Source organism: Camarhynchus parvulus, chromosome 5, assembly GCF_901933205.1.
Source record: "Camarhynchus parvulus chromosome 5, STF_HiC, whole genome shotgun sequence".
In the NCBI taxonomy this organism is placed as follows: Eukaryota; Metazoa; Chordata; class Aves; order Passeriformes; family Thraupidae; genus Camarhynchus; species Camarhynchus parvulus.
Window position 1 is genome coordinate 27,830,858 of NC_044575.1, and position 23,008 is coordinate 27,853,865.

Consider the following 23,008-nt stretch of genomic DNA (forward strand, 5'->3'; position numbering starts at 1 on the left):
ACACTGAGGAATGCTAACTTTTAACAGGCTGTAAATCAGTCTGCTTTCCTTTCACAATTCCTCAAACAGACAATCTTAGATCAAGTGATGGCAAAGACTGTTTCTGGCATACTCCAAGTTAAAAGCCCTGCCTGCTTGTTCTGCCCCAGTTTAAGAAGCCATTTGCAGGCTTCTGCAAACACTCAAAGGCTGACTCTTTTATGTGGCCACACCATTCTGAGATCCAAGGCATTTTTCCATGTAAAAGCCCCTGATAAAAACAAGTCTGGTTTAAAGAGAGGGACAAGAGCTGTGCAAAGCGGCCACCAGACCTAGCAGATTTGCCAGCAGCTTTTTGGGTCACCATAAGGATGGAAAAGGAAAGGGTTTCTGATAGACTGGGCAGCTTACTTCCTCACTGGAGAACCACTGGTTGGCAGTACCCACATACTAGGCAGCGGCAGGCATGAAGAGATTGCTGAGGAAGGGAAGACAGACACAACTATGCATCTCGAACAGATTTGATTCTAAGCTGGAAAGAGCTCAGATTCAGGTTTGTCCTTACAAATATTCCAGCTGAATCCCCACATATAAATCTTATTTGGACTCTCAAGGTCCTGAGAAGCACATAACACTAGTGTGTTATCGATGCTCTATGCTTCCTTTAAGCAGCTCTATTTCCACGTTTGGATGGAACTGGCCACGAAAAAAAAAAGCAAAACACTGCCAAAAATGCAGAACACTTAATATCTGTTTTCTTCAGAATCCCAAATACTACAAAATTTGTATTATGTTTTATTTTCAAAACTATTACAAATGTTCAATTTGCCTAACAAGAGGCATACTCACCTGGAATGATGACCCACTTCAGTTTAGTCCTTGTGCTACTGGACACCCAAACAGGATTTGGAACATCTGAGCTAAGTTCACTTGTAATGAAGTATATCAAAGGGAAATTTTAACCTTCCTTGTCTCCCTCCAACCCCTCCTCATCCAAGCTAGACCAGAAGAACCTTTCAAACAAAGCTTTTGTTGAAACAGAAACATTTCCATGAAAAGTTCTGTCTTCATCTGACTAGCAGTTTACAACTGAAAGTACCTCATGAAAAAAGTTTCCAGCTAGCTCTTGGCTTGAACCCACAGTGACCTCAGCCCCAGCAGATCTTTGGAGGCCACAGTACAGAGAAAGAAACAGACAGCAAAACAGGGACTGACTACATGGACCTATGATCCAGATAAAGGAAAGTTAGAGAAAGGGGAAGATGGCAGAATCATAGAATGGTTTGGGTTGGAAGGCACCTTAAAGTTAATCTTGTTCCAACCCCCCTGACATGGGCAAGGGACACTTTTCACTAAACCAGGCTACTCAGAGCCCCATCCAACCTAGCCCTGAACACTCCAAGTAATGGGGCATCCACAGCTTCTCTGGGCAACCTGTTCCAGCTCTCACCACCCTCACAGTAAAGAATATTTTTCTCACATCTAATTAAACTTACTCTGTTTCAGTTTGAGGTTATTTCCCCTTGTCCTGTTGCTCTGTGCTATTGTAAAAAGTCCTTCTCCCTCTTTCTTATAGGCTCCCTTCAGGTACTGGAAGGCCACAATTGGGTCACCAAGGCCACAATTGGGTCACCAAGCCTTCTCTTACAGGGTGAACAATCACAGTGCTCTCAGCCTTTCCTCACAGTAGAGACCCTCTGTCCCTCTAATCTTGGTGACCTCCTCTGGACTCACTCCAAGAGGCCCATGTCCTTCCTGTGCCGGCACCCAGAGCTGATGCAGCCCTGCAGTGGGCTCTCAGCAGAGCAGAGCAGAAGGGCAGAATCCCCTCCCTGGCCCTGCTGCCCACGCTGCTCTGGCTGCAGCCCAGGACACATTTGGCTCTCTGGGCTGGGAGTGCCCATGGCGGGCTCATGTCCAGCCTCTCACCCAGCAGCACCCCAAGTCCCTCTGGGCAGAGCTGCTCGGATCTGTTCATCTATAGTCTGTGTTGATATTGGGGATTGCCCTTAACCACGTGCAGGACCTTCCCTTGGTTGTCTTAAACCTTATGAGATTCCCATGGGGCCACTTCTTGAGCTTGTCCATGCCCCTCTGGATGGCATCCCATTATTCAGGCATGGCAACTGCACCACTCAGCTTGGTGTCATCTGCTAATTTGCTGAGGGTGCACTCAATCCCACTATGTCATTAATGAAGGTATTAAATAACACTGGTCCAGTATGAATCCCAAGGGACACCACTTGTCCCTGATGTCCATCAGGATTCTGAGCTGTTGACCTACACCCTCTGGATGTGACCATCCAACCAAATCCTTACTCTCCTAATAAACCAACCATCTCTCTCCAGTCTAGAGAGGATTTGTGGAGAACCATGTCAAAGGCAAAGATACTGACTGTTTCTAAATTTAGCAGTTCTTTTGAATAGGAAGCATAGAAAATATGTCATCTACCACCTCACAACTTCATGACTTCTTAAAAAAGATGCATTACAAACTTGTTTACTGCACCTCTGGAGCACTCTCACTCACTTCTTTCTTCCATGTTAGTACCTGCTGTCTGCACTGCCCCCTGCCCTGCTTTTTAGTCCTCGGCATCCTTTAACTTATCCCTTTATCTTTGATCCTCAAGGCTTATCAGGTTTGTAGTAGGTACGTGGAGCTGTATGACAGAATAAGATCAGAGCCCCTTTTTGACCAAAGTCCTGTCCTCATACAACAGAAGAAACCATGAAAGGTCAAGGATATGTTCTCAGCAAACAGCTGGACAATCAGGCACTCACAACAATGTCGTGCTGCCTTCTTTCCCCTTCACATGGGCTCAAAGCTTCACATTTTCTTTCTTCTCTCCCTTTGATTTTTTTCCCTTTCCATAACGTAAATTTTGAACATTCAGTTGGCCAGGGCAGCAGATTCCAGAGAGTCTTATTCCAGGCCAAATAGCAATAAAACTCATTTGGCATATTCATCTTATTGGGAAGGTAATAAAATTAAGGATTGCTATTTTGGTATGTCATTCCTCAGTAAGGTACTGATGACTAAAAAAACACCTCCACAGGGCTAGGGAAGCGGAATGCTTCTCACAGCTGACAAGTAATGCTATATGCTTATTATGGTAACTAAGATGTTTGCAAAGCACTTAGAAAATGCAACTTCCCAACATCCAAATGTACTGACTCCCTTCCCACTCATGCTAAACCTGAGAAAAGGACTAAGGAAGATTCAGATGGGAGAAAAAAAAGCTATCCACCCTTCCCAACTACCATGACACATATAACAACAGCTGCAAAGCCAAAACACCTGCACAGGAAATTAGTCCCCTGGAATCTCCCTGTTTGCCTTCTCCTGCCAAGCAAGTCTGCCCACAGTCAAGAATGACTGATAATTATTGAATTTGGGTTGAACTGTTTCAATTCCTAAAATTTCCAAAAATATCACTTTGGTTTGGGTCCCAACAGATGATGAGGTGAAGATGAAAAAAAGGCAGGAGGGTGGGTTGATTGCTCAGACACTAAACAGAAAGGAAAATAGGTTATTCACATGCCTTATTTCTCTACCAATCTCAAAGTACAATTTAAGTTTGAAAAAGGGCGACAGTACAGCCCTGTGCTTGCTTTCTGAGTTGTTCTCTTTGCATCATCCACTCTCCTGCATGCTGAATTTAGCAATGAAAATAAATATTATTTTCTGTTAGTAAACAGGGTCTCCAGAGAAGGCCTGGGCCTGTGCTGGCTCATACATCATCCAACCTGCATGGCTGAGACAACAGAATCTTGTTAGCACGGTATTACTCAGAAGGGACCTGATCTTAACTGCAAGAGGACATCAACAGTACAAACAGAATAAGTCTGGCCAAGAACTCTTATCTATTGTCTTGTGTCTGTATAATGCTTAGCACAGAGGTCTGTGATAGGGCATAGAAGATGGAGCCATAACACAAGTAACAAGCTACATTTGCACGGCAGTATGTTAATCCCACTCATTTGCTCACACAAACTGTGGCACTTTTGAAATAGGTAGGAGAAAATGTAGTTCTGAATTTGCTGTAACTCAGTTTTTATTTGTCAAGTTTGTTTGTCAGTTTTTACTGTCATGCAATGAGGAAGAAAAGGCACTCACCTCCTTCCTTGCTGACTCCCAAACACCCTTTCAGCTCCTGAAGTGAGATGGACTTGTCCTTGTTGAGGTCACAGTAGTCAGTGAAACGCCGGGCACATTTCTTGGGCTTGGCTTTCTTCTTCACATAACGTTTGAAAGGCTTTAGCTCCCGCTTGTTGATGTCATTGCTGCTGTTGTTGTCCAGCTGGCTGAAATACCAGTGCACCACTCGCTCCTCTAGCGTGTGGCTGGGGTCTGGCTCAGAGAACCTGGAACAGAGGAAGCACAGGCCCCCAACAAGGGGTGCTCACACCAACACTGTCAAGCACATGCTGAGGAGCAAGGGCTGCTCAGTGAATCAGGCAAGTGCTATGCTGTGTTCAAAGTAAGCAAAAAACACAGGTCTTCCAATCTCCTCCTTTTAGCTGAGCTCTTTTGAGATAGATGAACTTTTTCTAAAAATGTCCTTTAGCATTAACAAGTGAATTGCCAAGAGAATCTTGGAGTCTGACACCATCAGTAGCTATGGTTCTCCTCACACCAGTTGCTGAAACTCTGCCTAATCCCAGAATGATCCTCATTAGAGGGCAAGAGACAATATCCTTGGTCTTTTTGGCCCTTGGGCTCCCATTCAAATTACCAGCAAGAGATCCATGAGCGTCAGCTGTTGTGGTAGTTTCTGTGACAGTAACATCTAGCTTCAGAAAGGGAACAAATTAATTTAATGCAAGACACATTCATTATTTGAAAATGTCCTTGGCAAGATATAATATTCTTCTTCCTGTATCTGTTTACATAATCTGAACTCCTCTGGTGTATTTTCTGCATTTTTCATGCTTTTCACATACTTGATTTACACATAAGAGTTCCACATAAGATAAAAACCACAAATCCATTAAAAGCAGTACTACAGAGCTGGCAACTTCAGTTTGTTTCATTTCTTAATCATTGTGGTGTTACAAGTTTGATGCTATTTGACTCATATTTTCCTTCTGTAGACAACAATAATATCAGAGAGGAAAAGGAGAAAAAACAAGGAAGAGCAACAGCTATAGACACATAAATACAGAATGCTGCCTGTCAACCTCCTGCCATCACTGAACACTACTGTTATGCCATACCATTTAAGCAGTGTCTGGTGCTCTGCAGTAGCAGTGGGAAAGGGAGTTATTCCTCAGGGATATTGAGAAACAGAGAAGACACTTTCTAAGCTAGTCTGTCTTTTCTCCATATGATGAGCATGCCAACAGAGAAAGCTGAAATGAGGCTGAGGCCTGAACCTTTTTTTCCTCCAAGAATAAAGCATTTTAGTGCATGGAAATTAGTGGATAGGTAGACAGACATGCCACACTGGCACTGATTGCTCTGACTTACTCCAGTAAACATATCCAGCTGCTGCATAAATTCCTTCCCCAGGAAGCAGAGAGGAATAGTTGCCCACTGCAGGCAGCCAGATTCTGGTGTGAGTTTGGAGCATTCTAGCTGATGGAGAAACATGAACCCAAGTACCCTATAAAATGTTCTCCAAGACTGCTGTTGACCTTGTTTCAGAAACTAGTAGAATCTATACTTATATAGTCACTGAAGTTTGGGGTTGGTTTTTTTTTGTTGGGAACTAGGAGAGAGAAAATTCTTTTGACTTGCTCGCACAACGAGTTTTGCCTTTAAAATGCAGCTACACAGCCTGAAAAATACCCCTTCACACATTGTACCCCTATGGTAAATTAAATCATTTGTAAGGAGGACTCTGCAGCACGCAGGAAGCAAGAACTGGAGTTTAAGTGAAGAACTGAGATCCTCATTAACCTTTTCTGGTAGCTTTTACAAATAAGGATAGAAATTAGAAAGGTAGCCCCTATCCAGACATACATGAATCCTTGTAACAAGTAAACACACAGTATAGAGAGGCAGATAAACTGTGTAACATTTTTCCCAGGGTTTTGCTTGAACCTGTTTTCTTCATTGAATTCTCAACTGAGAGGCCGGCTGGCATTCAGTCACAGCATCTGGTGAATGTACAATGGGATAAACACTGTGCAGGAGGAAGAAGGGGTTAGGAATAAGTCTGCCTTAGTTGGGGAACCAAAATACCAGGCAAGCACCAGGAATCACCTATAGACAAGCAAAAATTGCAAAATTCCCCCCCTCCCACAAAGTTAAGGAATTGTCCTGATTTTCTAAACTGCATGCATTGACCAGGATGACAGGAGAGAACAGAAACACATCCTGTGTCCTGTCTTTATGGCATTTATTACCATAGCTATTGGTCTCTCTCCCTTTTGGAAAGAAGCTGGCTATCATTTGAAGATGAGCATGTTTCCAACAGGCTCAGAGGAGGTCTGTATTGCCAGGGCAATACTCTGCCTTTGCTGAAACAGAAGGATAAAACCCGAGCTTTTGCATGTGAGACTGCCCTTGTTCACACCTTGGCTTGTCCTCGTTTACTGAAGGCCCACAACTGGAGAGGCAGAAATGGAGAAAATAGCAGAGCATCTTCGAACCAACAGCAGAAAGACAACAGACAAGAGCTTTTCACTACTAAAGAGGCACTCAGAAGCAGGATTTTAAAGTGCCTCTTTTCCAGGGGCACACCAAGGAGGGGCTTTTATGAGTTATCAAGAAAGGCAACATGGCTCTCTTCAGCACTTCCACAAAGAAAATGAGGGACATTCACAGGCTAATACAAATACATTGACTCATGAGGTGACACTAAATCAATCTTTGCCATTACAAACATGCTGAGAGCTCATGCTGAAAACTGCAGCATGCTAATAAAGCTAAAAGGAATTAGTTTAATGGCTATGACTTTAGGAAAAAGGAAGATACAGCCATTTCTGTGTTTTTACCACTTTCTGTTGGCTGGCTTAGCAGGACTGCAGTTCCTGAGATGGTTGGTTGCCTGCCATCTCTGGTTATCATCCAGAATGCCAGCACAGGAAGGATCCCCATCATCTCCGGGTGGCCATATAGCCCTGGCTCAGGAAATTCCATGATACACTACAGAAGGATGAAGTTACAGTACTGTATTTAACTACCTTGACTTAGACCACTGCCCGTGAAAGGCACTTAGGCACCACCCATGAAACATGAATTAATGCAACTACACAGCACTGCTAGGCCACCTAGCTTTGCTGATGTGCCATGACACCAGCCATGCCTGCCGGGTCAGCTCAGACAAGTCCGGGCTCTAATTGCCCTGTGAGCACACACTTGGCAGTATTCCAGGGGATTGTCCCTCCACTTCCTCCTCATACTATTTCAAGAGAAGTAAATCAGCCCTCAGATATAAACTTCATTTATTGCGCCACCTCTCATTCAGACCATAAAGGAATCAGAAAAATCAAGACAGAACAAAGCTGTCCTGTACATTCTCAATTTCCAACATCTCTTGCTCTAACTCCAATCACACTAAAAGTCACTGAATTCCAGCACCTTGCTTCAGTGCTGTAGCAGCTTTGTAAGACACAGTAAGAACTACCAAAACGAAGACAGCCTTCTCATCCTTCTCATGTTGACCGCATTACAGTTGTTCTTACTTTTCTGCCTAACTGTTCCTCTTTAGCACTCTGTGGCAAGCAGTCAGACCTAAAGAATGAGCACTAGTGAAGAAAGGAGGTCTGTGTAAACTGATTTTCCAAATGTAACCTGCTGTTGCTGGACTGCTTTTGTACAAAATCCAGGAAGTTTAGCTCAATTATGCAGCATAAGCCCACCAATATTCCAACAGTGAAGAAAAGCATGGTCTGTCATTAACAGACTAAGACAGCAAACCAGCTTTCTTAAAAGTTTGTTGGCATCAAGTATACAGTCTTCTCCAAGTAGGCTCTTGCTCCTCCTTCTGTATAATGTTCTAAGAGCTCCCTTATAGCAGAATATTTATTTCTTAGGTCACTTATGCTTGGAGTTATGTGTGTTGAGGTACAGCAACTTCTAACAATGCTATCTTCCAGATGAGGCACACCTCTACGGAATGCCTTCACATCATCTGGTGTCACTGAAGAACACAAAGAGGCTGTGCAAAACCATGGACATACACTTTTTAAGCTGCACTGAATGCTGGAGAATGCCAAAATATCAAATAGGCAGCTTGAATATGCACTGTGCACGCAGTCTGTAATGCTTGTCAGCCCTCGAGGCCCCTTGAGAAAGGAGCAGTTAGCTCAGCGTGAAGGAGCAGGGAAGTAGGGGAGGAATAGAGGCTAAAGTATACAAGGGCAGCAAATGTGGGACATGACTCCCCTAAAGATCCATGTACAGTGTGCCATCACATTATGCTCCATAGAACTGTGCAAAGTGTAGTATGTGCCACTACATTTTACTAAATAAATTGAAGTCCGTTCCTACCAAAGCTGTCCTTTGCTCCCTGAACGCTTTCAGCCCCACTGCACAAGCTGCAATCTCTGAAGTACCCATCAGGTACCTGCTTTGAAGACTTAGAAAATCTATTCTTTTGTACTACAAACTTTATGTAGCAACATTAGCAGCTGAGGCAGAAGGACGTAAGGGCAGTAAGATCAGCCCATCATCTAGCTGGGCTGCAGAGCCTATAAGCCAGAGGGACCTATTCCAGGATGAAAGAACACTGATGGACAAGAAGCTGGTAGCAAATGCTACAGAGTAAAAAAAATTAATTAGTCCAGCTTTCATTCCCAACACACACACAAGATATGTTTGTAGTCAGGATGTCTAAAGGAGTTAGAGCTGTAAGTTTGTATGACTTGTAAGTATTTTGCAAGGATATATATATATACCCTGCTTGGTGCTGTTGCTGAATAAAGAATGGGTGGAGTGTGACTGACCCCTCCAGTCAAAGCCCATGACAGCATTGATGATGACCACCAAAGTGCCAGCACTAAGCATAGAAAGCAATGAGTTTGACAAACTGAGGTAAAATTCAAAATTGTTCTTGCTCTGCTTCCATTTCTTACTCCCATTTTGTTGTTCTTCGCAGTTGCCTAAAGTTAGTCTGTAACAGTGGAATGTGGTTTGAATCAGAGGATTCCTAGGATTACTATAACGGAATTGCAAAAGGATCCTGTATTTGTTTTATTATTCCTCCTTTCCTGTAGCCAAGGAATCAAGAAGCCAACAAAAAACTAAGCTGTGTTCAGACTAAACAGAAGGGTACTACCCAGTCCAAATTAATTATGGGAAATGCATAATTCCTTTACAGTCAAAAGTTATCTCCCCTATTACAGGCCAGTTTCTTTCTCTCTTCAGGCTAAGTTGTATATAAAACATTATTCTGAACACAATTTTTCTGAAGATTTTAGGATAAATAATTTAGAAGGTTAAAAAAATCGCATCCTTTCATTCCTCACTGACTGTTCAAAGACCCTCCTCTTACATGAACTCTCCTGTATCTTTAATTAGGCTAGAATTTCCATAAGAGGACAAAGGGAAGTTAGTATCCAACTTCAATTGAAAGGCAATAGGAGTTGAGCATCAACTTCCCTGCACTCTTTAAGTGTCAATCTTTATTAAAACGTGGATTGGCTTCAGAACACCCTGGAGATGTGCTGAGCTGTGCTTGCCTGCTTCAAACTGCTCAACTAGAGCATGAAATGGAACCTCAGGGCCATTTTCTGGAGTTCTTTTTGGGGCTATTACATGGGAATAAGTGGCAACTTTAAATTAAGGGACTGATAGTTGCTGTGTTACATGATAAGGGTGGCTGTTGTAACCTGCCCATTTACCTCAAATTCCACAGGGCAGTAATATGTTTGCTGACAATGTAGCAAGCCATAATGCACACATTTTGGCAACTAAAACTAATTTCTGAATTGGCAGGGACCAAAGAGAATTTCTCAGATAATGGAAACCCAGGCTGGGATTCCCTATGAGCTAGTTTAATTTAGGTCCTCTGTAATATGACTATATCAGAATTAGAAAAGAGACTAAAATGTACTAAAGCTAAGACTAAATTTTTAAGTACTGTTCCTATTATATAGTACTCACTTGTGAACAATTTCAACGATGATTTTTTTTTTAAGTAAGGATACAATGTACTGGCTAATAAACCAATTCTCTAAAATTGCTCCCTTAATTACTTTGAAAACACACAGTAACAAGATATGTCTTGGAGTTATAACATAAACTTAAAATTAAGAATGAATTTTACCAGAGATTTTCTGTTTCTAAACTATAAATGAAGTCTCTTTGGCTATTATGCTGTAATATAAACCAGAGCCATGAGGAAGGGAAGTTCTCATCTCATTTACATTATTTACATTATTGTAAAGCAAGAGAAACTCAATTAAAGTCAATAGCTTTGAACTTCTTTAAACAAGACAAGACCTATAAGGGATTACAAGGTTGTTTTAAGCATGCCCAGTTTAAAAAAAATAGTGTTATCAGGTTTTGTTTACATGGCCTGAAAGAATCCAAGCTACTGCTTCACTTTCCTACTACTACATTGTTTTTGGGAGCAACTTAGCACAGCTCTATGTAGTATTTCAAATGCCAACCTCTAATTTCTTCCCATGCTTCTCCCTCATCATCCCACTCTCTCCTCCTCCTCCCACCCCCCTCATAAAAAACCAGAAAGCTAATATGGATATTAATTGCAAAGACACTGAGCAAACACAGAAGTTTGCACTCACATATCCAGATTCAGACTGAACGTAGCAGGGTAATCTAATCTGATTTTCTTTGTATCATAGTCACAGAATGTGAATCAAATTATTGTTGGGACCATAACTCAGGTTTGACTAAAGCAAGTCCTTCTGAAACATATCAGGTCTAAGAAGAAAGCTTTAGAGAGAGGGGATCAGTCACATCCCTCATGGCTTCACTCTGGCTCAGAACTGCCCTCGCTTTAAAGAAATTTTGATCACAAGTTTGTTTATATTCAGTTAATCACATTCTTCCCTGCTAGACTTAGGGGTCTGCAGAGCCTTTGTCCCTATAGAGATACTCAGATTTTACAAAATGAACTTCCAACCTTTTTTTTTTTTCTTTCCATTCCCTAAGGAAGTCTGAGCTCCTTAAGACTCTCACTGTTAAGCTTTTTTAGTCCTGGACACTTTGGAAAGGCTCTTCTCTTCCTTTGGTCCTTAATTTTAATATTGATACTAAAGATGCATTCTGTATGTCTGTATGTACTGGCTGCCTGAGCACACTCTGGCTCATGTTCAGCAGTGCAGACCAGCTCTCAGGTCCTTTTCTGCTGGACAGTTTTCCAGTCACTCACCCCCAGCCTGCAGCACTGCCTGGGGCTGTTGTGAGCCAAGTGCAGGATCTGGCACTTCCCTTTGCTGAACATCATACAATGGCCTTGGCCCACTGATCCAACCTGTCCAGATCCCTCTCGCCCTTCCACAGGGCCCTCTCCACTCCCACACAACTTGGTGGGATAAGGGGGCACTCAATCCCCTTGTCCAGGTTGTTGAAGGTGATATTGAACAGGGCTGGCTCCAATACTGAGCCCTGGGGAACACCACTTGTGACTGGCCACCAGCCACTCTCTGGATCCAGCCATTTTTTACTCAGCAAAGAATACACCTGTTCACACCATCAGAAGCCAATTCCTGAAGAGAGAACTCAGGATATTCCTCACCTTGGGACTCTTGGGAAGCCGGACTCACTGCATAGATACAGCTTCCCAACTCCACAAACACACATGAAATATGTACTGATACAATTTTTATATAAATATAAAAAATTCCCTGAAATTACTTTTTTTTTTTAAAAATAAAACAGGTCCCATCATGGCCTGTTGAGTTGGAAAAGCTTGACACATGTTGTTTGGGGTACATGCTTAGTCTAGCTGAGGCACATGGAAAATTAAACCAGAGCAGTTATCTGAATTTAATCATGGCAGAGTATTTGGGTGGTAGCAGTCTTTTGCCTTACCAAGGACAACCTGCTAAAAGATTTAATTTTCCTCCCTTACAACTGGGCTGTTGACATTGGAGTGGAAAATAAATCAATGTGATGACTGTGTGAAGAGCTGGGCAGTGAAAAATTCCACCAGAAAGGCCTCTATTGAAAGCTGAGAAATACACAAAGCTTGGGGAACATTGGGAAGCAAGCTTGCTGGTTTATAGAAGTGCAGTGGGGGCATACATCCCTGGTCTCTACAACATCGGTTTATATTAAGCTTTATTTTAAGAGTGATGATTACATTGGCTGTGTTTCAGTCCCAGTGCCAAAGATGCCAAATAAATACTCTCCAGGGCTTCCCACCACCCCTACCCGCTGCATTTGAACCATGCAAATTAGACAGAATTGACATTGGAATGCCTAAGTCTGGGAGAGAAGGATGTATTTCCCATCCTTGGGGCATTTTTCATCCTGTTTATATGAATACAGACATGTTAGGCATACAGCACTAATTCAACGGGTTACAGAATATTCAGCATGCAGGCACACATACAAGTCACTGGCCTGATTTGTAAGGTCTAAATGTGAAGTTAAAACCATATGAATTCACTAGTAGTCCATACTGAACCCAAGGGACACAGCCATGCCACCCAGGACCTTGAATAGTCTTGAGCAGTTAAAAGATGGCACTGATTCCTTCTCCATTATGAAAGAGGAAAGCAGGGGATCAACATTACTGTCAACACATTGGAGGAATACCCATACAAGTGACATTTGTGCAGAGGCACTTCCATCTCCAGACCTGGGCACATCAGTCACTGTGCCATCCCTGCAAGCTGCCCCAGCACTGACTCCTTTTATAGTCAGGCAAATCCAGACCCACGGAAGCCTTGCCTAGCTGAGGCAGTGTAGCACTTTTTGAATCCATCCCGGTTCGTTTGCAATGGCCTGGCCCAAGGCAGCGCTGCAGGGATTTGCTGTTACCAAGCAGGAGGGGGAGACACAACCTCAACTTTCCTCCAGTTCCCCAGGAACACAGACTGCTGCCCACCCCTTGCAACAGGCCTGACCTATTGCTCCTTCCAAAAGGGGTGGACACGCAGCTGGTCAGAGGGGAGGGCCATGAAAAACAGCTCCCCTCCTCATCGGCAGGCTGGCTGCAGCCTCACAGCAAAGCCACAGCGCTGGTCCTGCCAAGAATTTGGTTCACATTCTTCACTCCCTGCGGTAGCCACTAGGCCGCACGGTCTCCTTCAATCCATTTGCATTTTATTAGGTCTTTTCATGCACCAAGGGACAAAAGAACAAGCCATTTCCTCCCACTGTGCTCTCATTTCACACTTCAAATGGGCTATACTAACTTTTATGGTGGAGCAGCTGCCAGGGAGGAGGGGCGGGAGGAGGCAAGCAGAGCTAGGATGACAGGACAAAGCAGCCTCAGATCCTCTCTCAGAAACCCAGAGGAACCCAAATCAGTCAGAGCAACACCTTTCCCACCTGCCCCCACCTCAGGGGCACCCAGAGCTCTGCAGCCACCTGGTTGGCATTCAGCCGTGCTTTCTGGACTCACCTCCCACCCCCAGTAGGTGCTGCTGAGTTAATAGCCTGTACCATGTCCGTAGTCAGAGCATCAAGTAAGCTGGTAATAAATTCAACTTTCTTCCCTTCTGGGCAGCCTGCAGAAAGAAAAGAGGAGGTTTAATGCAAGAACACACAGGCTAGTCCCCTACCCCAAATCAGCAAGGATCAGTCAGAACCTCTCGTTTATAAGACAGCAACAACCATGAATACAGTCTCTAAGGAAAGGCAGAAGAATTCCTCAGTGGGTTTCTCTGCGTGGCAATTTGTCCTGCAGCTTTTGTCCAGGCACATGCAGGGTAATCAACACTATCTGGCAAGAAGACTGTGTGGTTAGCTTTATGGTCTCACCCAGCTCTCTACCAGCAAAACTGCAGGGATGTGCTGGAAGTGCCTGGCAGATGGGAGTTCCCATGGTGACACTTGCAGAGAAGTTTACAAAACAATTCATTACCTCCTGGATCATCTTCTGAGGCAAATGTGGCTGTTCTGAGGCCCTAATTGACAGATTAAAGTATCCCAGAGCACAAGGCAAGGTCTGCTGCTCGCACTCTCCTCTTCAGGCACAGAAAGCACTGCCTGCCAGCGCCTACCACAATAACTCATTCTTCACATGATCACTCTACATAGGAAATATGTCAAACTGAGTTGGTATGTGGTAGTCACCTCCAGTCACTGCTGGCTTAAGCAGGACAAAGTGGGTTGAAGATGAGCTTGGTAACCATTTCCATTAGTTAGTGCTGAGGCTGTCTAGTTCCCCACCATCATAACCATGGACTGACAGAGCCTTCTATCCTAAACAGCGCCAGCCTGTTACAATGAAACTCTCCATCTCCTCACCTTTAAAAGGCAATCTATGCTGTTTCCTTGCTGCTTAAAGTAAGCTTCATTTACTACCCCATGAACACTGTGACCACTGTTCTAGCCTGGAACAAGCTAAGGAACAAGGAATCAAGAACAGGTGTGCTTAACTTCAACACACTATTGTCACAACTGTTGTCCAAAACCCATCACCTGCTATCCAATTGTATCCTCTTGATGTGACAGAGAAGCCATCACCACATCCCTCACCTCTTTCCCTAAACCACCATGCACTATCAATTTTTCAGTTGATTAGGGCAGTAGATGTCAGCAAACAGCCTCCCACCGCAACACAGAGCAACGGTCAACACTTTCTGCTTTTCTTGAACAAGCAAAGAAGAACATGTACCACAAACAGAGCACCGGAGACTTACTGTAATCCCTTGACAGCTGAAAGCAGCTTGCAGACTGATCTGACAAAAGTCCCTCCTTTGCAGTATTACAGGCTCTGTCCTCTGCAATAGCTAACCAACAGTCCCTAGCCTGTCTCCATATTCTGTACACTGCACACATGCACACCCCTCAGCAGTCACTTGGCATACGGTCCAGAAAATGTCAGCATTGTAATGGGTAAGCTGGTATTGCAGCCAGAGTAGACCACTCACTTAAAGGAGCTTTTTGTTGAGGTAATGAAAAGGCTGAAGAACTATTTGCTAGAAGTCATCTCCCTGGGCTCCCAGCATCTCACCATCTGCAGGAATTAGCAGTTTGCCATTTGCTATGTATAAGCAACATTTTCCTTCCTTCTTTCTTTTTTACTTTTGGCCACAGTCATGACAAGTTGTGAAGAGTATATGTAGGTGTGCAAGGATCTGAACTTATGTCTTTTCCACCTGGGCCTCTGCAGGGTCTCTTCACTCAGGCCAAGAAGTGCACCGCCTGCAGCACTGGGAGTCTAAAGAATGGGCAAACCTCTACAAGAGGAATAAATTAAGGGGTCCCTGTAACAGAACTGAGTGCAAATGATGCAATCAGTCTCAAATTAAAGCAAGAATTTTTCTTGACATTCAGTTCTGCTAAGAAATAAAAAGAAACATTCTCACCCCCTGCAGTTCTGGCTCATCAGTAAATTTTTGCATACAAGAGCAGCTAATCAAACAAACCTCAAGATTGCATAAGAAGTTCATGCAGCACAGCATTTCTCAGGCAGACAAACCAGGATCAGATCCTCTGTCTCCCCGTCTCTCCATAGACAGGGGTATTTTCAGTAATGGGAATCACAGAATCAATGAATGTGGCTAGGGTTAAAAGGGACCTTAAAGATCATCTAGTTTCAACCCTCCTGCTAGGGGCAGGGATGCCATTCACCAGATCAGGTTGCTCAGGACCCCATCCAGCCTGGCCTCGAGCACTTCCAGGGGTGGGGCATTCAAAACTTCTCTGGGCAACAATCATACCAACCAGTGCAGCCAAACAGAGCTTGAAGTTTACACAAGCACAGAAAACCGGCTTGAGCTGAGAGGGTAGCTCTCCTGGAGTTTGATATTGGGAGCAGACTGCTAAGCTACAGAGCATCCTGTGTCCTCTTATGCAACAAGCAGTTCCTGTCCCCTTGTCTGGCTTCAGTGGAGAAGGGAAAGGAGAAGGGAAACAAAACCAGTCTGTCTTCTTGAGATCAGAAATAGAGTCTCAAAGAAAAAGCCAAAGTGCAAAGGACTTTTGCAGAGGCAGAGAAGTGGTGCAAGGATAGACGGTAAAGCAATGGGAGTGGGAAATAGGGAATCAAGGATGTAAGGTTATTCCATTTTAGTGTGATTTCCTAACAAAATGAGCCTTAATGTAATCCATTTAGCTGGCTTCCCTCCCTCTACCCCACGACATAATATTTGAACCAATTGGTTGATTTCCTTTGAATGTGAAAGGGAGGCAAGAGGAAATTTTTACATGACTCATGAAAATGAGGAGCTGCATAGAAGAGAGCCCTGCTGAGGGCAGAGTTTCTAAGCAGAAAGGTCTGGGGTCTGAAGTCAGGAGCCAGCAGGACAACAATTAGGAGACACACAAGGCAGATCTGGAACAAATCTCATTTCCTTTGCTAACCTGCTCAGGAACAACTCACTTTATGCTACCCATAGAACATTAAGCTGATCCAGAGTCACCAGCTACGTCTGCAGAATTAGTGGTGTCCACCACCTCCTCATGGTGCAGAGGGATCCACTGTAGCTTGTGTTGTCAAGCAGTCCCCACTCAGGAGAGCAAAGGTTGACCTGTCAGTGAAGGCCCCTCACTCTGCTCTTTAGATGAGAGCCAGAAGGAAAAAACAGAGCACAGACAGGTGGGATAGCATTTTTAAGAGCTGCACTGACACCAATGCCCAGCACATATTCCTAGCAGAAAAAAGGTAGGCAAACAGCAAATTATGCTTGCCACTCTGAGGGAAAAACAGAATATAAAACAAGGAGCAGTGGGAAATAAAACATATCCCAGGCAGAAAAGGAGGAATAAAGTCCAGTTAAGTGAGAAGCCACCATTAGATAAAGGACCTCAGTATACTGTAAGGGTTATTCTGCCTGGTCCATGCAGTCAGTGAAAGGGAGCAAATCAGAGCACTGACAATTGGCAGTGACTCAGGGAGCATCAAGCTGCTGAAAAGCCCTGCTAAACAGAAAGGATCTTGTCCTGGTAGGGCTTTAAGGAACATTCAATCTTGAGCCCATTCTTCCCCCAGGGTATCTCCAGGCATCCTGGTTTCTCTCCAGAAAATTCTAATCCCAGAAATTTCAAAGGGCAGACAGGCAATAAACACACCCAGAACAGACCCAGCCTTTTCCAGTTCACTGTTGAAACTGAAGGTGATCTTAAAAAAACCTCACAAAATAAACCCCATGGTAAAGCATGCACTGTGAGGAAACTCCCCAATCTCCTCAACAATATTCTTGGCCTCTTAAAGAGTCCCAAGGTAACACAGGGTAAGAAGGCAGAGACAGGATCTTGTTCCTCTAACCTGGAAGTTCTCTGTCTTTGAAGGGATCATCAATCTCTGTGCTCTTCGATCTGGCATCACTTTCACACACTGGGGTCTCATATCTGAAAAAGGAGAACAGCAGAAGCTAAGCTATGTAACATAGCTTTAGCGTCATCACATAGTCACTAATCACAGACTGTTCTGAGCTGGAAGGGACCAGCAAGGATCACTGAATCCAACTCTTAAGTGAGTGGCCCATACAGGGATTAAATCCACAACCAAGTCATTATTAGTGGTGTGCTTAGACCGGCACTATGCTTTGACCAGGGTCAATGGCTTGTGCCTTGTCTGCTCACTGCAGGGGAAACCAATAAACCTCCAGAAGAAATACCACTCTCAAGCATCTGACTGTTTATGGACAGTCAGCAACAGCAGCAGAAGCGGAAAGAGAAAGAAGAACACACTCTGAAGTCCAGTACCAGCTATCAACTGAAACCCACAAACAGCACGGGGCCGTCTTTCAATTCTTGTCAGCATAGGCTGAATTCTTTTTTCAAAGCTGTCCATGCTTTACAGAATCATTACATCTAGCCAAGTTTAAGTCCCAGCTCTTACTGGCCTGTTTTTGCAACTTGCCAGACCTGCAATTTGTTTCCAAACTCCAACTGAGAAAAGGTAGTTTCAAGAGAGTGACTGAAAAAAAAAATATCTCTGTTTTAAAATCTACACATGCACAACAAGCAGTCTTCTAATTCCCTACTGGTCAGGATTCAAGTGGCTGCAACATGGAAGTATAAAGCAGATGATAATGCAACAAAGACACTTGTCTTTTCACTGCTCATGCCCACTATCTATACTCTTAAGCAAAGCCCCCATTTCTTCTACCTCACAAAAGCAAGCCAGAAGAAAAAAAGGCCGCTTTGTATGAATACTTTAACACAGAGAAAAGTAACGACAGTAGTTAATGTCCACCAACTCCTATAGAGAGGATAGAGAGGGAGCTGCACAATAACACTCAACAGGGAACACCACATAAAGCATTGCTTGCTCTAGGGAAAGCAGTGTAGAGCTGACTGCTCTAGGGTGAGGAACTGGTTTCATATTGCAGCAGTATTTTTTATATCTCATCTTCTCCAGCCAGGCACCTTCCCAGGCCTGGCTAGAGCTCTCACCGTGTGGAAGTACCAGGCAGGGGGCGTCCCGTGTCCACCAGGACGCACCAGCAGTACCCAGTGGACTGGTGGCACTGCACGGGCTTGTAAAGTCCTCCAGGGGCGCACTCAGGGATGACGATGCCCTCCCGGGGGTTCTGCCTGGCCTCCTCCAAGGCGCTCTGCCTCTCCTGGTCACAGGAGTGAACTTTTTCTGGAAGACAAAAGGGAGGTTGGAGGGGGTGGAAAAAGGAATCAAATCAAGATCACTTTGCTCAGGTCAGTGGGATATGGGTATCCTTCACATCAGGAGCCCTTTGTGTCTGTTTCCTTCCCATCAAACATCAGTATGTCTACATCCTCAGGGACTGAGGGACTTCTGGGTTGAGAACTTTCTCCTACATTTAGCTGTGACACAACAAGATTATGGACTGAAGACATTGATGGCTGGGTGCTCAAGATGCCAGAAACAGCAGAAAAAACTCTTCTTGATCACTTGGGTTTTGGAAATGAACTGTCAGGTAAAAATAATTCAGTATTAATGCAGCCATGAGGTAAGCGTTTCCCAGATTTGTTTTTGCAAGCTGAGAGATCCTAAACCGTGACTTGTATTTTCCAGTTAAACAAAGGATGCAAACACCCTGCCCTGCCCCTCTGTCTCTTTCTCCAGACTGCAAAACACTCCCTCCTCTTAATACCACCTCTCCAACATGATCCCAAGAGAAGCAGGTTATGTTTTAACACAGCTTTACCCAGTGCAGACAGCATCTGCACACACCTCAGCAGGGAACAGAATGGGATATCTCACTCAACCCCCATTGCCATCACCTCTCCAGCACTCTCCACTGTGTTCCTCACCTGGAAAACAACAAAGGGCACCCAACACTTCTTTCTACTGAGCGGCAGGTAAGGCCCTGTGCCTTAAGAACACAGGAAAGGCTATTTCCAAAGGTATTGTCAAAGAGAACAGTAGTGGCATGCACCAAAGAACAGGAAGAAGCCCAGAAGTGGCTTCTGCAGCCAGCCTGGCACACAGAGCCCAAGCACTGCCCACAAAGGAGTGTATGGTGCATGGACACTGCCAGGCTGCTGCCTCTCACATGGACCAGCCATCTAAGGGGCAAGAGAAGCACAGAGTACCTGCAAGATGGTAAGACTTATTTGGCTCAACAGCCAGAAATTCGCAATTATAACTCTTCAGGTATTCTGGCCTTTTGACAAGCAGAAAAATTATTTCAACTTTGTAAACTACTGAAAATATGACAGTGAAGAAAAGAAAGCAGTCAAGAAAACTGAAAACAATCTAAGTCTAGGGTAACAAAAGACAACAATCTAACTCCTAACTTTTATCCTTAGGACAGTGATGAAAAACAGAAGCAGGAAAAACAGCTGTCCTCTTCTTCCCTAGCCTTCCTCTCCCCTGCAGTTTACTGTGGTTTTAATTTTATCTTTATAAATAGGCCACAAGACCTGTAATTCCTTGCCACAGCCAAGAGCTACCTCAAGACTTCAATATATAAAATTCTTCCACTGACCAGCAATGACACCCTAGGTACACCCCAAATCTGAAGATGTTTGCATCATCAGCCAGCAGACACAGCATAACCTCAGCATCCTGCTCCTGTGACTGGACTGCACACAACTCAACAAACACAATGCTCAGGCTCCCTCTATTTTGCCTGCCTGTTGGTACACCATTAGTTATAACTTGTATTTTGGTCATAAATTATGCTGTAGAGAGAGTAAGTTTTGTTCCATATTTGGGGAACAGAAGGGGTGCCAATTTACAGCTTGCTAGCAGCAGATACAACAAGAAACTCCAGCAGCTCTGCACAGCATCACCTGAGTACAGCATGCCTGGGTACCAGAAGCACTTTTACTGGTTTCTAATTGAACTGTAGCAGCTGAAAGAGTCTCAGAGACCCCAAAAAGTCTCACTTTCCTCAGCATTTCAGATCACTGTCAAGGCTGGGAATGTGAAGGGCACCTGAACTTTGCCACATACAAACCCATACAACAGAAACACAGAATTAAGTGTCAGTAAGTCTGACTCAAGCAGAGAGAAACTTTACTGGGAAGGAGCAGGAGGGGATAAAATCAACAAAAACTGAAAGGGAACTCAAGCCACAGCTGATATTTAAGATGACTTCACTTTGCTGACAGATTTCACATCTGAGAAGACAAAGAAGAAGAGGAAGAAGAGGAAGAAGAAGGGTGAAAAAGAAAAAAAAAAGAAAAAAAGAAAAAGAAGACTGTTCCCAAGATGTACATGGACAGAGAAGTCACTGAGCCAGAGGCCCTCTGGTTCACTAACAAACTACTGACATCAAAGGGCCCCACTTACCCACAGTCTGCTGACAGCAATTCACCTCTTGGCCATCAGGTGAGGCAAATCACTCAGGCAGCTTGGGGGAAGCAAAAAAGCAGGGGCAAAATTTTCTGTCATCATTATATTGCAAGCAAAAGGAAGAAAAACTTCTGCTAAAAAAGAACTACATTCCAGGAATTTTTCTATGTAAATCCCAAAAGCTTCCTGAGTGCACAATGTCAAACCCAGATTTCTCAAGTCTTTTGAATCTTGCAAAACTCTCAGTAAAATTACTCTGAAAAAAATAAAGTATGTGCTAGAACAAAGAAATAAGCCACTGGTGTTGAAATCAAGAGAAAAAAATAATTCCTTTAATGAATTATTATGTTATTTTACATACATTTACAGTTAGGTATGCAAATTACACAGAATAAATCTACATATTTACACATTTGTGCTATGGCATAAAAAAACCAGAAAAATTCTCTGCACATATTAACAGAAATTTGTGGGAATTGAATAGTCACATTTACTACCAGAATACATAACTAACTGGTAGTTGTTTCTGTTTGCAGGCTGTTTAAAGGCTGAGTGGGACAAATCTTAGAGGATTTGTTCAGTTGATATCAGACAGATGTAATGATGCAGACTCTGTCACCAGCATTCAGTAGCCCCTCATTAGCAATAACAGTGGCACAGCTGAAGTGTCAAGGAGATCATACTTTACTCAGTTCTAATGTACATCTAGAAGTAGCTGCTATGGAAGTTCCTCCCTGCTTTACAGATTTCTACTTCATCTCATTTACATGATGGAGAGTCCCACATGGCACAATTCTTCTCTGAACCCCTTCCAGATCCACCAAGCCTTCCCCGAGCTGGAGGAGATCAGAATAGCAAACACATTGACAACAGCCTTGTGGAAATTTCCTTCAGTGACATCTGTCTGCTAAGCAGAATGTGTTAACTAGCACTAGTTCCCGAAGAGACTCTTTCCTCCAGGCTACCATTCTAACAGCACTTAATTCCCTTAAAAAATAAACATTCATATTAACATTTGCGTATTCAAAAGCCAGCACAATCAGCTGGGAAATCCACACCATCAGCTTCCCTAGTCTGGGACTTGGCATGAACTGCATGCAGTGTCACCCTGAAAGATTGTCTCATGGGTAACAAAGGGATCATCAAATGCTATCCCAGCTCCAGCTCCACTGAAGTCCTCTTGTTCCAGTCAAACTGCTTACTGGAAACTTTGCTGTTGTTACCAAGGCCAGGTTAATGGAGAATAGAGAAAGCCTATGGCAAAGCTAGAAAGTTTAATGCCAGTTATGAAATTAAGCTGTCATCTTAGAAACCAGAAATATATTTATTATACATGCAGGGTACTTAAAAGCCTATTCCCTGTTAATGGGAGTTGCAGGCAGAGAAAGAAAGGTTTTCCTTCTTTGCCTAAACTAAACTTTTCTTAGAGAAAGAACATTTAAGACAGCAAGTCAGTGGGACGCAGTCTTCCTAGAACAAATAATAATATTATACCCATTTATTTTTTTATTTTAAAGGTGCTGTCACATTCCACTGTTTTCTGCCATCTTTGCTTTGACTTGACCATCAGCAAAGAAACCAAGTAACTCTTGCCATCTTGATGCTGCTGGGGAGTGAAACCTTTGTAAGACAGCAAATCTAGATTACAAAACCCCAAATTACAGAAAAAAACCAATAGGGAGTGTATCCATACAAAAAGAGAAGAGTCATTGGCAGAAATATCCATTTTACCTCAACTGTTCAGGTCTAAAATGCTAACTGTTCTTTCTTACTCTTGATTGCTTCTACCACTTATTAAAACATATTTTTAAAGTAGTGTCTCTGAAGCCATGAGCTATGGCAGGAAAACAGAGCTTGGACATCTGTAGTTGCACATTATTTATGCAACAATTTTGCCCTAGTAATGGCCTTCTGAGGAATACCCGCTCAGATTCTTTAAAAGGTCTCTCATTCCTGGTCCCTTAAGTACACACATTCAAACATGCATTTAATGCCCACACAATAAAAATAAAAATTATGGACAAAGTAAGGGACTTATCTGACGGTGTAATAAACTGTATGGTTATTAATGAGATGGGGTGCTTGTTTACCTCACAAAGCTGAGAAGAGAGGGTGTCTGGTAGCACATAGCCAAAGGCTTGTGCTTTACAGTTCTCATGCTCACCTTGCAGGGTTGTGTGCAAACACTGGGGATGAGGCAGCCTCCCCCAGCTGCTCTCCTGACATGGAACAACTCTCACTGCCACCAAAGCCAAGGCACGAAGCAT

General features: G+C 43.6%; 1 protein-coding gene across 5 annotated transcripts in view; it reads right to left on the minus strand.

The window, feature by feature from the left end:
• Positions 1 to 23,008, minus strand: part of SMOC1 (SPARC related modular calcium binding 1) — a 128,103-nt gene that overhangs the window by 8,198 nt on the left and 96,897 nt on the right. For all 5 annotated transcript variants that reach the window (XM_030949937.1, XM_030949939.1, XM_030949935.1 and 2 more), the window contains exons 8-11: positions 18,416 to 18,608; positions 17,283 to 17,365; positions 13,470 to 13,575; positions 4,097 to 4,344 (exon numbers count right to left, since the gene is read on the minus strand). In XM_030949937.1, the coding sequence (XP_030805797.1) occupies positions 4,097 to 4,344; positions 13,470 to 13,575; positions 17,283 to 17,365; positions 18,416 to 18,608 (630 nt within the window). The remainder of the gene's footprint in view (positions 1 to 4,096; positions 4,345 to 13,469; positions 13,576 to 17,282; positions 17,366 to 18,415; positions 18,609 to 23,008) is intronic.